This window comes from Thalassophryne amazonica, chromosome 15 (assembly GCF_902500255.1).
Source record: "Thalassophryne amazonica chromosome 15, fThaAma1.1, whole genome shotgun sequence".
NCBI lineage: Eukaryota > Metazoa > Chordata > Actinopteri > Batrachoidiformes > Batrachoididae > Thalassophryne > Thalassophryne amazonica.
The window spans coordinates 86,205-101,469 of NC_047117.1; the positions used below are offsets into that span (position 1 = coordinate 86,205).

Below are 15,265 nucleotides of genomic sequence, written 5' to 3' on the forward strand. Positions count from 1 at the left end.
TGTAATCTATTAGATAAATATGATTCAAACCACCACAGCGCAGTGCCTTTAATACCTATGGCATCAAAGTAATGGAGAGTGTGGTAGAGAGGTGAAGAAGAGAGTGCAGGCAGGGTGGAGTGGGTGGAGAAAGGTGGCAGGAGTGATTTGTGACCGAAGAATATCAGCAAGTGTGAAGGAGAAAGTTTACAAGACAGTAGTGAGACCAGCTATGTTGGACGGCTTAGAGATGGTGGCACTAACAAAAAGACAGGAGGCGCAGCTGGAGGTGGCAGAGCTGAAGATGTTGAGAATCGGATTAGAAATGAACATATCAGAGGGACAACTCAGGTGGGACGGTTTGGAGACAAAGTCAGAGAGGCGAGATTGAGATGGTTTGGACATGTGCAGAGGAGGGACCCAGGGTATATAGGGAGAAGGATGCTGAGGATGGAGCCACCAGGCAGGAGGAGAAGAGGGAGGACAAAGAGGAGGTTCATGGATGTGCTGAGGGAGGACATGCAGATGGTTGGTGTGACAGAGGAAGATACAGAGGACAGGGTGAGATGGAAATGATTGATCTGCTGTGGCGACCCCTAATGGGAGCAGCCGAAAGACAAAGAAGAAGACTTTGTTTCTTGTTTATCTAATAATTGCCATCATGTCTGAGGGCTAACTGAGTTGATCTTCTCAAGGATCAGGATTGGGTTACAGGAGTTTGGCTCACTGTTGATCTTCTTCCAGGCAAAACACAAGCGTTACTTCGGGCACTCTGCACACGTGACCAACATTCGGTTCTCTTGTGATGATAAGTTTGTCGTCAGCGCCGGTGGCAGTGACTGCAGGTAAACAACATCTCCATGATCTTGCCTTGCTGCAGTTGAATACAAAACAAAAACAAAAAAAAAACAGTATGTATGATGATTAGCAAATGTACCACTGACATTAGAAGGTCCAATGTGTTTTTTGACAGGGAGGAGTTGGAGCTGGTATCTCAATTTAAATATCTTGGAGTTATCCTGGACTCAAACGTGTCCTTCAGAAAACATATTAAAAATGTCAAAAACACAGTAAATTTTAAACATATGCGTCCCTCTCTAACAATTAATGCAGCCAAAACAAATCTCTTTTGCGTGGTTTTCTCACACATTGATTACTGTTTCACTAAATGGACATTTGCAGGCACCTCAGTATTAAAATCCATCGAGCAGCTGTATAATAGAGAAGTTAAGATATATGATACAGTCTAATTCTTATCATCACTGTAAGGTTGGAAGTCTGGAAAAGCATAAGTTTCCAGACTTTGAAAATCTGAAGGTATTCAAATATTCCTGCTTCATATATAAATGTTTACATGGACCAACTCCTGTTAAAGAATTCATCCACATAAAAAGATTCACAGGATACAAGATCTGACACAAGAGGCGACTGTGAGATGACTCATAGAAGGACCACCTTTGGTCAGAACGTACTATCCATTAAAGGTGGACAAGCTTGGAACAACCTCTCAGTCACAATCAGGGAGAACACCACTTTCAGAACCTTCAAAGGACAAATGAAAGTTTGGTTCCTGGCAAATCAGACATGCAACCATCTAGAGCCTAAAACACACCTGTGGAGGCACCACTCAAGTTTTTTTTTTCTTTTTCAGTTATATGTACACAATGCCCTTGTGTACTTTATGTTATTAAATGGTTTAGTAGTCTTTACACAATAAACTTGTGTATGATACCCTGTGCAATATTTACACTTGTGCATGTGCAAATGAGTGTATTGGGCAACGTGCAATACAACCTAGTACTGTAATGTGCAATTCAACCAGGCACTTTGCACTTAGCACTTGTCACTTTAATACAGAACTTTTGCACCTCAACACCAGTGGTGGGCACAGATAACCAAAAAATTAACTTTGATAACAGATAATCAGATAACTGAAAAGTTATCTTTGATAAAGATAAAATGATAAACCACCCAAAAATGTATCGGAAGTTACAGATAATCGATAAATTCCAGTATTGTCTCTGGTACATTTGCAACTACTAACAAACTGAATTTGAGTTTTAACACCAAAAATCAACATCGACAACAGACCCAAACAATGAGCCCACACTTCTGTCTTTGAACATCCTGCCCCCTGTTGGAAGCTCTTGTTTACTACATGACTTCCAGCACAGCAGCAAGCAGCCACAAAGCCCAGCTCTCTACCCAATCACAATGCTCCGGTCAGGTGGAGGTCTTGGAAAATAAAGCAGTGCTGACTTATGGTTTTGATTTATAAATAACATTAATACCGATAGAATAACTCCATTAATGTCAATTCTGTCATTTGTACAAAGTTAAAATATAACATATATCTTTTAATATTGAATAATGCACTAATTCTGAAGTTTTGTAACAAACACAGACAGATCGCAAAGGATTCTGGGTAAAATGTGCCTCTGCTAAACATTGATTGGTTCAGTCATTCATTATGTAAACCAACACGTTAATGTGACGTGTGTCATGTGTTGGTGTTTACAGATAAATGTGCTTTTGTAAAATATTCCATTTTTTTATTTGTAAAAACAGGCATTTTTACAGACCCTTGGAAGTGTCATCACAAAATGGTTTGCATGTGGAGAGAATGTGCGCTCATTTGCGCACATTTTATTATATTGTGCACACATTTTATGATGATGTGCGCACGTTTTATGATGTTGTGCACACGTTTTATTATATTGTAAAACGTGCATTCAATATTGTCTTGACATAAATGTTGGCTATGCCGTGAGCTACAATCACTTCCTGATCAGGTCGGAAAGTGAAGTTTGCTCTTTAACGTCTTGATTATTGTTCTTTACAACATCGTTTGTCCTCTTTGTTCCAGACTAATATATAATATGTCTGAAATTCGGTTTGCGTTCCATGCAGATTAAACGTAACAGACACAGATTATTTGTTATAATTGTTTTAGTAAGTTTTCAGGGTATCATGCAGCACTCTCGTGTTAACATGACGAAAAGCATAAAAAATACATTTTTGTAGTATAATATTAATTTACAACTGTCATTGTGTTGATTCTCTATATGTTGTTGACTGCAGCGACTCTCTGGCATGCAAGGGATTATGGGATACGTCAATAGAGAGAATGAACACTACTGGCCATTAGATGACAGTAGAGACCTTGAAAACTTGCCAAAACAAAATTCCAGATAATCCGTGTCTGCCACATTTAAGATGCGTGGAATTTAATAAACGCAGACACAATAACAACGTCTATAAACCCAGAAAATATATTCACGAGGGTTTTAAATCAAATCAAATCAATTTTATTTATATAGCACCAAATCACAACAAACAGTTGCCCCAAGGCGCTTTATATTGTAAGGCAAAAGCCATACAATAATTACAGAAAAACCCCAACGGTCAAAACGACCCCCTGTGAGCAAGCACTTGGCGACAGTGGGAAGGAAAAACTCCCTTTTAACAGGAAGAAACCTCCAGCAGAACCAGGCTCAGGGAGGGGCAGTCTTCTGCTGGGACTGGTTGGGGCTGAGGGAGAGAACCAGGAAAAAGACATGCTGTGGAAGAGAGCAGAGATCAATCACTAATGATTAAATGCAGAGTGGTGCATACAGAGCAAAAAGAGAAAGAAACACTCAGTGCATCATGGGAACCCCCCAGCAGTCTAAGTCTATAGCAGCATAACTAAGGGATGGTTCAGGGTCACCTGATCCAGCCCTAACTATAAGCTTTAGCAAAAAGGAAAGTTTTAAGCCTAATCTTAAAAGTAGAGAGGGTGTCTGTCTCCCTGATCTGAATTGGGAGCTGGTTCCACAGGAGAGGAGCCTGAAAGCTGAAGGCTCTGCCTCCCATTCTACTCTTACAAACCCTAGGAACTACAGGTCTGAGAGCGAAGCACTCTATTGGGGTGATATGGTACTATGAGGTCCCTAAGATAAGATGGGACCTGATTATTCAAAACCTTATAAGTAAGAAGAAGAATTTTAAATTCTAATCTAGAATTAACAGGAAGCCAATGAAGAGAGGCCAATATGGGTGAGATATGCTCTCTCCTTCTAGTCCCCGTCAGTACTCTAGCTGCAGCATTTTGAATTAACTGAAGGCTATTCAGGGAACTTTTAGGACAACCTGATAATAATGAATTAGGCACGAGAGTTTAATGCTGTTGTCCGTAGAGCCTGATCAGAGTGTTTCAAATGCATTTCTCATGTTGTGAGCGTACTGAGATTACCCTATCCTACCCATAATGCACTGCTGGGCACAGCGTATAGCCACACTAAAACCTTAAAAATTACTTTAAAACTAAAACATATATCTGATATTTTCACTTTATAAAACTTCAGACAAGTGAAATTAGTTTGGTTAAAAGTTAAACCATAAGTTAAAAATCTATGCCTCTGGATGATTTGGGTGATATTGCCCGCGTTTCAGTATGGGGTTAAAACAAATGAGTTGTTTTTTTGTTTTTTGGGACCAGTTCTCCTTTGTCTACAGAGGATAGAGCGGTTTCTTCTTAAAACAGCTCTCCTTTGTTTTGCAGAGGGTAGAACTACACATCAGCTACGAAACATTTAACAGGTAGGTACTCAACTGATTTTAAGTTTTATAAATATTTGTAGCTGTTCAGGTTTATTTACCACGTTATTGGTCTTATTGGTCTAAAATTATCGGACAAAAATTTATCGCAAGATAATTAGTCCGATAATGGTTTTTAAAGTTATCTAAACAGATAATCCGATAATGAACACATTATCTTCGATAATTATCGGTTATCGGATTGTCAGAACTGTGCCCACCACTGCTCAACACCCATCATAAAACTCTTTTGGTTCCTCCACCTGTCGGCTGCTTATTAACTATCGATTATTGCTACTTTGAATTTGTAAATATTTGTATGTGTATTCTGTTTTAATTGTTTTTCTGTCATGATTAATTTATTTTGGTATGTTGTGTGGTCTTAGTCTGTTTCTATGTTACTGGGACTACGGATGGAAATTAGCATCCTGCTATAATCCGTCATATTTATATGTAACTACTATATGTTCATTAATATGCACTGTCCCATTTCAAATAAACATACTTATGAACTGTTCTCAGACATGGGTCTGTCTGGTCTCTAAGATCACAGGACCATCTTTTAATATCCATGCTATTCTAGGTTGATCTCTTCCTGAGGGTTCTCAAAAATCCAGATTTGAAGTTTAACAAATGTCAGCTGGAGGTTAGGATGTTTTGGTGTGAAATGAGCATCTCGATATTGAGGGAACCATCTGGAGTTACTAGAGAATTGTCTGCCCTCAGGAACACAACCTAGGACTTGTAGAACTAAATCTGGAGACGCTGAGCTTCAGGAGGCTGACTGCTCTCCCTGTCTTTCATCCACAGTTTATTTGTGTGGAGATGCCAGTGACAGAAAAAGACGAAAACCGGTGTGAAGCGGTCTGAAACTGAACAGTGGTTTGGCTCACGGCTCGAACCCTCGTGTCGGCTGAAGCATGGCCTCTGGGAAGCTCCTCCCCCTGTCTGTGATGTCATTCCTGCACATTGTTGTGAAGATGTTTCATGAGATCTTTGAAAATGTGATTTCTAAAAAGGGAACATGTAGCTGTTTTATCGTAGCACGTTTTCAGTGTCGGTGCCTTTTCTTAACCCAAGCGTGTGATAAAGTTTTCTTTATTAAAGTGGTGCTACAAACTTGCTGATTTAGGGCTTTTAACAACGTTAATGATTTTTTATTTTTACTGAAGCTCTAAAAGGCAGAAACAAGAAGGGCACAAAAGCTTTTTAATGTCCTGGCTCCGCCCCCTGTTGAAGCTCCGCCTCGCATATTTGTATTTTTAACATGTCTTGGCCCCGCCCCATTTTGCTGATCATATTGTTATGTTTCTGTTTCAGGTGAAACACAATATTTTTTACCAAATTTCATGAAAATATGAAAATGACAGAAGGAGCAGAACATGTTTTTATGAATGGATGAAGTTGTGCTTTTAAAAACTGGAGCTTTTCTACCTCAAATCTCACCATAAAATGAGTTTGAAATGAAGCGAGATGTTAGAATCTGAACTCAGTGCTTTTGTATTTGTGACTTTGTCTGGACGCTTAAAGAAACGGCCGTTTGGCCAGAAAAAAATTATGTACAGGAAGCATGTTGGAAGTGTGAAATGTGGTCTTTCAAAATAAAAGTAAGAATGACACTGTGAGTGTTTGCACCCTTTTTCACAAATGAAATGATAAAACAAACACCAAATACACCCTTTTTTGAGCCCGATCCCTGAACAGATTCACTGGGAACCAGTTTTCTCAGAAAATAGTCCAGGTCGAGGAGTAAGAGCTACTTCTGTGTGTCGCCACATCCAGCGCACCATGGAACCACCTTGGGCCCTGGATGGCAACCACACAGATAGACAACTGGTCATCCTCACCTCTCCAAAGTAACCATCTATCTGCTCCAGCCAGGTGAGACGTGGGCGTGTCCTTGGCCAGGTGAGATGTGATTGAGGCCTGTAATAACTTAATTTCTGATGTAATGATGCAGACTGTTGTTGGCTTCAGTTATACTTGAAATTAAAGTTGCTGCATTTTACCAGATTTCCACAAACACGACCTTAAAACTCTCCCAAATACTTAAACTGATTTTTTTTAACGTATTGTTGGGTATTGTTGCGTACGTATTGTTGTACCAGTCACAAAAAAAGGAACAGACTTTCTGTTGAGGTTCGGCTCCGCTCGTTGGATATTCGGCAACCTTCGGCTTTTCCGTACCGCTGTGTCCAGTAGGTGGCAGTAATGTGCTCTGGCTTTATCAAGAAGAAGAAGAAGCGCGTGTCATGGCGGCCGTGATGGAGGTGAAACCAGTTTACTGAGATAAAAGATTAATACATTAATTCAAATTAAAACATGAATTATTCCTGAAGCTACGCAAATAACATAGTTTCAACAGAGTTAAACTTTGTACTGCTGCTCCATGGAAGGTAGGTCTCATGTTAAATTTTCTGTTTTCATGATTTTGTTGATTTTTTTATACTGAAAACTTTTGTGTTTGGTGAGACATTATTATTGTTATTTTAAAGTATAATATTGCTTAATGGATAAAACCTGATGAGCCAAAGATCAGTCAAATAATTTCAAATTAAAAGATTTAATATGTACAGTCACCATCATAAATTTACCATCTCAGACTGGTATCACGGTCTGAGATGGTAAATTTATGGTCTGAGATGGTAAATTTACCATCTCAGACCATAAATTTACCATCTCAGACTGGTATCACGGTCTGAGATGGTAAATTTATGGTCTGAGATGGTAAATTTATGGTCTGAGATGGTAAATTTACCATCTCAGACCATAAATTTACCATCTCAGACTGGTATCACGGTCTGAGATGGTAAATTTACAGTCTGAGATGGTAAATTTATGGTCTGAGATGGTAAATTTACCATCTCAGACCATAAATTTACCATCTCAGACTGGTATCACGGTCTGAGATGGTAAATTTACCGTCTGAGATGGTAAATTTACGGTCTGAGATGGTAAATTTACCATCTCAGACCATAAATTTACCATCTCAGACTGGTATCACGGTCTGAGATGGTAAATTTACAGTCTGAGATGGTAAATTTATGGTCTGAGATGGTAAATTTACCATCTCAGACCATAAATTTACCATCTCAGACTGGTATCACGGTCTGAGATGGTAAATTTACAGTCTGAGATGGTAAATTTACGGTCTGAGATGGTAAATTTACCATCTCAGACCATAAATTTACCATCTCAGACTGGTATCACGGTCTGAGATGGTAAATTTACAGTCTGAGATGGTAAATTTACAGTCTGAGATGGTAAATTTACGGTCTGAGATGGTAAATTTACCATCTCAGACCGTGATACCAGTCTGAGATGGTAAATTTGCGTGGTAAATTGGCCAAGCAAATATATGAAATAATTTTTTTAATTGGAACCACAAGTAAATCCTGTCACTTTCTATTGATGCTTATTGATTTAACCATTATAATTCTGGTTACTAGTTACCTGATTTTACCAGCTTGGTCTGATTTTACCAGGCTGGTATAAATTTACCAGGCAAGTCTGAATTTACCAGAAGAACAAATTTATTTTTGTGTTTGATCCCCAAATGGATCCTTCAGCTTCATAAATAAATGAATTTTGAATTGATTATCTCACTGATTAGTTAGCCAGACTGATTTTACCAGCTTGGTCTGATTTTACCAGGCTGGTATAAATGCAGTTATTTCAAAATACGTCTGCTCGGTTGAAGATCGCCGCAAGAAATGGTAATTCTAGACCTCCCAGAAGTTGACTGCGAAAAAAAATTGATTTGTGCATGCATGTGGTAAAATGAGACCAGCGCAAACTCAGACCACGACACCGGTTCAGCAGAGGAATCAAAACATCCCGGTCTCCGTGGTGTGCGTGCGTGTAAAAGTGATGATCTCTATTAAGTAGCAAAGGTGAGTTAGCCATTCAGTGTCATTGGTTCTAGAGTGGGAAAATACTTGGGGTGTGCAGCCAGTACATTCTGAGTGCCGGTCCCAAGCCCGGATAAATGAGGAGGGTTGCGTCAGGAAGGGCATCCGGTGTAAAACAAGCCAAACCAACTATGCAGACTCAGAATCAAATTCCCATACCGGATCAGTCGCGGCCCGGGTTAACAACGTCCGCCACCGGTGCTATTGCCCAACAGGGTGCCAGTGGAAATTGGGCTACTGCTGGGCGAAGACGACGAAGAAGAGGAGGAAAACGTTGCCACGAACAGCGGTAGAAGAAGAAAACTAGAAGGGTGGACCAGCTATGTTGTATGGTTTAGAGACAGTGCCACTACAAGAATGGACAAGATTAGGAATGAACATATCAGAGGGACAGCTCAGGTGGGATGGTTTGGAGACAAAGTCAGAGAGGCGAGATTGAGATGGTTTGGACATGTGCAGAGGAGGGACCCAGGGTATATAGGGAGAAGGATGCTGAGGATGGAGCCACCAGGCAGGAGGAGAAGAGGGAGACCAAAGAGGAGGTTCATGGATGTGCTGAGAGAGGACATGCAGGTGGTTGGTGTGACAGAGGACAGGGTGAGATGGAAACGATTGATCTGCTGTGGCGACCCCTAACGGGAACAGCAGAAAGACAAAGAAGAAGGGTAGAAAATGTCAGTGTGTTATGTCTTGCTGTCAGGGGTGTCGCACCAGGGCCATAGGTACTAGACATATTGAAGACACCCCCCCCCCCACACACACACACACAAACATACACACACACTGTTATGTTCTTTTTTATTAACGCAAACACCAAATTTCTAATGCGTATTCAAACCAGGTCTAAATCATGTAGAGTGGAGAGTATTCACGGCGCTTCACTTTTTCCAAATGGATGAAATTCATTTTTTCCCCTTAAACTTCTGCCCACAATACCCTATAATGATGATGTAATTTTTTTTTTTTTTTTTTTTTTAGGTTTTTGCAAATTTATTAAATAGAAAATAAAACTGGAGCTCAGGTGCCTCCTGTTTCTACTGATCATCCTTGAGGTGTTTCTACAGCTTAATGAGCCCACCTGGGGTAAATTTAGTTGATTGGACATGATTTGAAAGAGACACACCTGTCTACATATAAGGTCCCACAGTTGACAGAGTACAAACCAAGCATGAAGTCAAAGGAATTGTCTATAGACCTCCCAATGAGCACAGTGGCCTCCATCATCTGTAAATGGAAGAAGTTCTGATCCACCAGGACTCTTCCTAGAGCTGGCCTCCTGTCTAAACTGATCGATCAGGGGAGAAGGGCCTTAGTCAGGGAGGTGACCAAGAACCTGATGGTCACTCTGTCAGAGCTCCAGCATTCCTCTGTGGAGAGAGGAGAACCTTCTAGAAGGACAACCATCTCTGCAGCAATCCACCAATCAGTCCTGTATGGTAGAGTGTCCAGACAGAAGCCACTCCTTAGTAAAAGGCACATGGCAGCCCACCTGGAGTTTGACAAAAGACACCTGAAGGACTCTCAAACCAGGAGAAACAAAATTCTCTGGTCTGATGAGACAAAGACTGAACTCTTTGGCGTCATGTTTGGAGGAAACCAGACAACATCCCTACAGTGAAGCATGGTGGTGGCAGCATCATGCTGTGGGGATGTTTTTCAGCAGCAGGAACTGGGAGACGAGTCAGGATTGAGGGAAAGATGAATGCAGCAATGTACAGAGACATCCTGGATGAAAACCTGCTCCAGAGCGCTCTTGACCTCAGACTGGGGCGACGGTTCAACTTTCAGCAGGACAATGACCCTAAGCACACATCCAAGATATCAAAGGAGTGTCTTCAGGACAACTCTGTGAATGTCCTTGAGTGGTCCAGCCAGAGCCCAGACCTGAATCTGACTGAACATCTCTGGAGAGATGTGAAAATGTCTGAGCACCGACGCTCCACATCCAACCTGATTCCAAAGAGGAATGGACCAAACTGCCCAAAGATAGGTGCACCAAGCTTGTGACATCATATTCAAGAAGACTTGAGGCTGGAACTGCTGCCAAAGGTGCATCAACAAAGTATTGAACGAAGGCTGTGAATACTTATGGACATTTCTTAGCACGGTGGATTAGTGGTTAGCACTGTTGCCTCACAGCAAGAAAGTCATGTATTGATTCCCACCTGTGATCTTTCTGTGTGGAGTTTGCATGCTGTTTGTGAGTTTCCTCCCACATTTACAGACATGCAGGTTAGATGGACTGAAAACTTTATATTTGTCCAGGTCTCCCTTGTAAAAGAGGTCTCAATCTCAACGGGACTAACCTGGTTAAACAAAAAAAAACAAAAAACAAAACAGTTTTTTATTTTTAATAAATTTGCTTTTTTTCTTTTCATATTGTTACTATGGGGTGTTTTCGGTAGAATTTTGAGGCAAAAAATGAATTTACTCCATTTTGGAATAAGGCTGCAACATAACAAAATGTGGAAAAAGTGAAGTGCTGTGAATACTTCATGGATATATATATATATATATATATATATATATATATATATATATATATATATATATATATATATATATATATAAACTTGCTGAGTTACTCGTTCTATGCACGGGTTAATACAGAAGAATTTTAACTAGGATGACCATAATTTGATTCCCAAAAAGAAGGACACTCAGCCGGCAACAAGATACTCAAATGATACTCAAAGTTTACTCAGAGATGAAAACATGACATTTTCATTACTTTCTAAAAAAAAAAACCCAGGACAGCCTGGACAGGATGTGAAAACAGGACATGTGCTGGGAAAACAGGACCATTTGGTCCCCCTAAGTTTATCTGTGTCCTTGTATATTTCATATCCCTTTAGTTAGAGGGTAGGTTACACATAATGCCATGTTTTCATGAATATTTAAGGCTAAAATTAAACAACAGTTTGACATTTATCCTTTCCTGGTGCACAGTTCAAAATCCAAATATTTATCTCTTCAAGAACTGCGCGGCACTAAAAACCAGGAACTTCCTGGTGTGTTGACATTGGACAAGGTGGAGGAGGAAGTGGCGTCAGCTTCAGAACCATTATCTTAATGGCCCCATTCATTTCTGGATTTATTTATGGATTTTTATAGGCTACTGACGGCCCTGATTCCACTGAGTGGTTTGGGTCAGAGCTGCACCATGTTTTGGGTCTCAGAGCGGTTAATTTTTGCCGGCAGAATGGCAGGTGGAACACTTATTGATGTGCTCGCACTTGCACAGTGTCTGTGGCTGTTTCACTCGACACGGAGACAGAACAGTATTTTCAGATGATTATATCATGGGATAAAGTCGTTGCGGGCAGAGTGAGACGTTATGAGCACACAAGGCGCTCCGAGTCTTTTTCCTGCAGTGCAAAGCGGCTAGTTAACAACACTGACTGGATCGATCACCTGCTTTAACAGATTACAGCTGCGCTGGAACCTGGCACCAAAGTCCTGTGTGTCAAATGGAGTTTTCTTCCACCAGGAAAGAAGGAATTAAATTATCAGTTGTGTCATTTTGTAAATGTCGATAAGTTTAAAGATGATCTGTATATTTACTTCTTGTGTGAATGGTTTTAATATTTAATAATAACATGTTATGCTACTATGTACAATACTGTATTCAAGAAGGAAACATTTATTTTAAAAATAGCTGATATTTTCAGTTCATGTCATTTTTCAGATTTGAAATTGTTTCTAAGGGAAAAAAAATCAAATAAAAACATCCACACTTCCTCATCACTTTTTTTCTGACGTCACAGATAGTAAAACTTTTTTTTTTATCAGTTGATTACGACCAAAGAGCTGAAGATAAAACACCTCATCACGTCCACCCTTGCTGAAAGCGCTTGTATTGTTTATTTATTTATTTTAATAATATTCTGTGATCTAAACTCTGCCAATAAATATCGTAATAAAATATGGTTTAAATATAATTAAACCATTACTTAAAAAGCCATCACTTGACCCAGCTATCTTAGCTAATTATAGGCCAATCTCCAACCTTCCTTTTCTCTCAAAAATTCTTGAAAGGGTAGTTGTAAAACAGCTAACTGATCATCTGCAGAGGAATGGTCTATTTGAAGAGTTTCAGTCAGGTTTTAGAATTCATCATAGTACAGAAACAGCATTAGTGAAGGTTACAAATGATCTTCTTATGGCCTCGGACAGTGGACTCATCTCTGTGCTTGTTCTGTTAGACCTCAGTGCTGCTTTTGATACTGTTGACCATAAAATTTTATTACAGAGATTAGAGCATGTCATAGGTATTAAAGGCACTGCGCTGCGGTGGTTTGAATCATATTTATCTAATAGATTACAATTTGTTCATGTAAATGGGGAATCTTCTTCATAGACTAAGGTTAATTATGGAGTTCCACAAGGTTCTGTGCTAGGACCAATTTTATTCACTTTATACATGTTTCTCTTAAGCAGTATTATTAGAAAGCATTGCTTAAATTTTCATTGTTACGCAGATGATACCCAGCTTTATCTATCCATGAAGCCAGAGGACACACACCAATTAGCTAAACTGCAGGATTGTCTTACAGACATAAAGACATGGATGACCTCTAATTTCCTGCTTTTAAACTCAGATAAAACTGAAGTTATTGTACTTGGCCCCACAAATCTTAGAAACATGGTGTCTAACCAGATCCTTACTCTGGATGGCATTACCCTGACCTCTAGTAATACTGTGAGAAATCTTGGAGTCATTTTTGATCAAGATATGTCATTCAATGTGCATATTAAACAAATATGTAGGACTGCTTTTTTGCATTTGCGCAATATCTCTAAAATTAGAAAGGTCTTGTCTCAGAGTGATGCTGAAAAACTAATTCATGCATTTATTTCCTCTAGGCTGGACTATTGTAATTCATTATTATCAGGTTGTCCTAAAAGTTCCCTGAAAAGCCTTCAGTTAATTCAAAATGCTGCAGCTAGAGTACTGACGGGGACTAGAAGGAGAGAGCATATCTCACCCATATTGGCCTCTCTTCATTGGCTTCCTGTTAATTCTAGAATAGAATTTAAAATTCTTCTTCTTACTTATAAGGTTTGAATAATCAGGTCCCATCTTATCTTAGGGACCTCGTAGTACCATATCACCCCAATAGAGCGCTTCGCTCTCAGACTGCAGGCTTACTTGTAGTTCCTAGGGTTTGTAAGAGTAGAATGGGAGGCAGAGCCTTCAGCTTTCAGGCTCCTCTCCTGTGGAACCAGCTCCCAATTCAGATCAGGGAGACAGACACCCTCTCTACTTTTAAGATTAGGCTTAAAACTTTCCTTTTTGCTAAAGCTTATAGTTAGGGCTGGATCAGGTGACCCTGAACCATCTCTTAGTTATGCTGCTATAGACATAGACTGCTGGGGGATTCCCATGATGCACTGAGTGTTTCTTTCTCTTTTTGCTCTGTATGCACCACTCTGCATTTAATCATTAGTGATCGATCTCTGCTCCCCTCCACAGCATGTCTTTTTCCTGGTTCTCTCCCTCAGCCCCAACCAGTCCCAGCAGAAGACTGCCCCTCCCTGAGCCTGGTTCTGCTGGAGGTTTCTTCCTGTTAAACGGGAGTTTTTCCTTCTCACTGTCGCCAAGTGCTTGCTCACAGGGGGTCGTTTTGACCGTTGGGTTTTTACGTAATTATTCTATGGCCTTGCCTTACAATATAAAGCGCCTTGGGGCAACTGTTTGTTGTGATTTGGCGCTATATAAATAAAATTGATTGATTGAATGATTGATCGTCACTGTTGTCAGACTGAAGGTTTTCCTCCAAGCTTTCTTCTCCCTCACTGTGGTCTAAATACGGCTCAGAACCGTACGGCTGCTTCAGAAACACCTTCAGACTGGACTTTGCATTGTGTGCATGTTGTCATCATTAATTTTCACAGAGCAATTCATGACATTCATGAGACTCAAGTGACTGACAAAAGGTGACACCAGGTTATATCACTGCAATGCTCTGACACACAGCAGATACATTTAAACTGAAAAAATACACACCTTACCTGGCACGCAGCGCGTGCTGGCCCATTCAGATTATAATTAAAGTGCACCCTAGGTAGCCGCTACTACGTAGTAATTAAAGTGTGATTCATACTACCTGAGCTGAGTACCACGTGAACTGTGAAAATAGGGGCTCCAGTGAGCGAGTCGTGGTGTGTGTGTGTGTGTGTGTGTGTGTGTGTGTGTGTGTGTGTGTGTGTGTGTGTGTGTGTGTGTGTGTGTGTGTGTGTGTGTGTGTGTGTGTGTGTGTGTGTACTGCTTATGTTGCTCATCCATTTTTGGTGCCTTATTTGTTTGTATTTTTGCACATTTATCAGTAAAACCTTCAAAACAACACTGAATGTTGAAGAAGCCTCAGTGTGTCCTGTGAGCTGCTCACACACAGTTAAGAAGTCTGCAGGAAAACCGTGAATGGTAAATAAATGGTAAATGGACTGCATTTATATAGCACTTTTCCATCTGCATTAGACAATCAAAGCGCTTTACAATTATGCCTCACATTCACCCCGATGTCAGGGTGCTGCCATACAAGGTGCTCACTACACACCGGGAGCAATAGGGGATTAAAGGCCTTGCCCAAGGGCCCTTAGTGATTTTCCAGTCAGGCGGGGATTTGAACCCATGATCTTCTGGACTCAAGCCCAACACCTTAACCACTAGACCATCACCTCCCGTACCGTCTGTGTGACTGAACCACGCAGCGTTCAGAAAATGAATAAATAAAAGAAATTCTTCATTCAGCCAAAAGTAGTTCATCGCTTTGGGCCACGCCCTCTGTGGGTTC

At 40.3% G+C, this 15,265-nt stretch overlaps 2 protein-coding genes across 4 annotated transcripts in view; both read left to right on the forward strand.

Moving 5' to 3' along the window:
* The window catches only part of LOC117525707 (echinoderm microtubule-associated protein-like 6), a 78,077-nt gene extending 72,370 nt beyond the window's left edge, over window positions 1-5,707 (forward strand). The window contains exons 38-39 of the mRNA XM_034187637.1: window positions 724-824; window positions 5,368-5,707. Coding sequence (XP_034043528.1) covers window positions 724-824; window positions 5,368-5,392 — 126 coding nt within the window. The 3' untranslated portion in view covers window positions 5,393-5,707. The remainder of the gene's footprint in view (window positions 1-723; window positions 825-5,367) is intronic.
* Window positions 5,708-6,800: 1,093 nt separating this feature from the next.
* mtif2 (mitochondrial translational initiation factor 2) overlaps window positions 6,801-15,265 on the forward strand; it is a 31,372-nt gene continuing 22,907 nt past the window's right edge. For all 3 annotated transcript variants that reach the window (XR_004565181.1, XM_034187969.1, XM_034187970.1), the window contains exon 1: window positions 6,801-6,953. The gene's annotated coding sequence lies outside the window, so the exon portion shown is untranslated. The remainder of the gene's footprint in view (window positions 6,954-15,265) is intronic.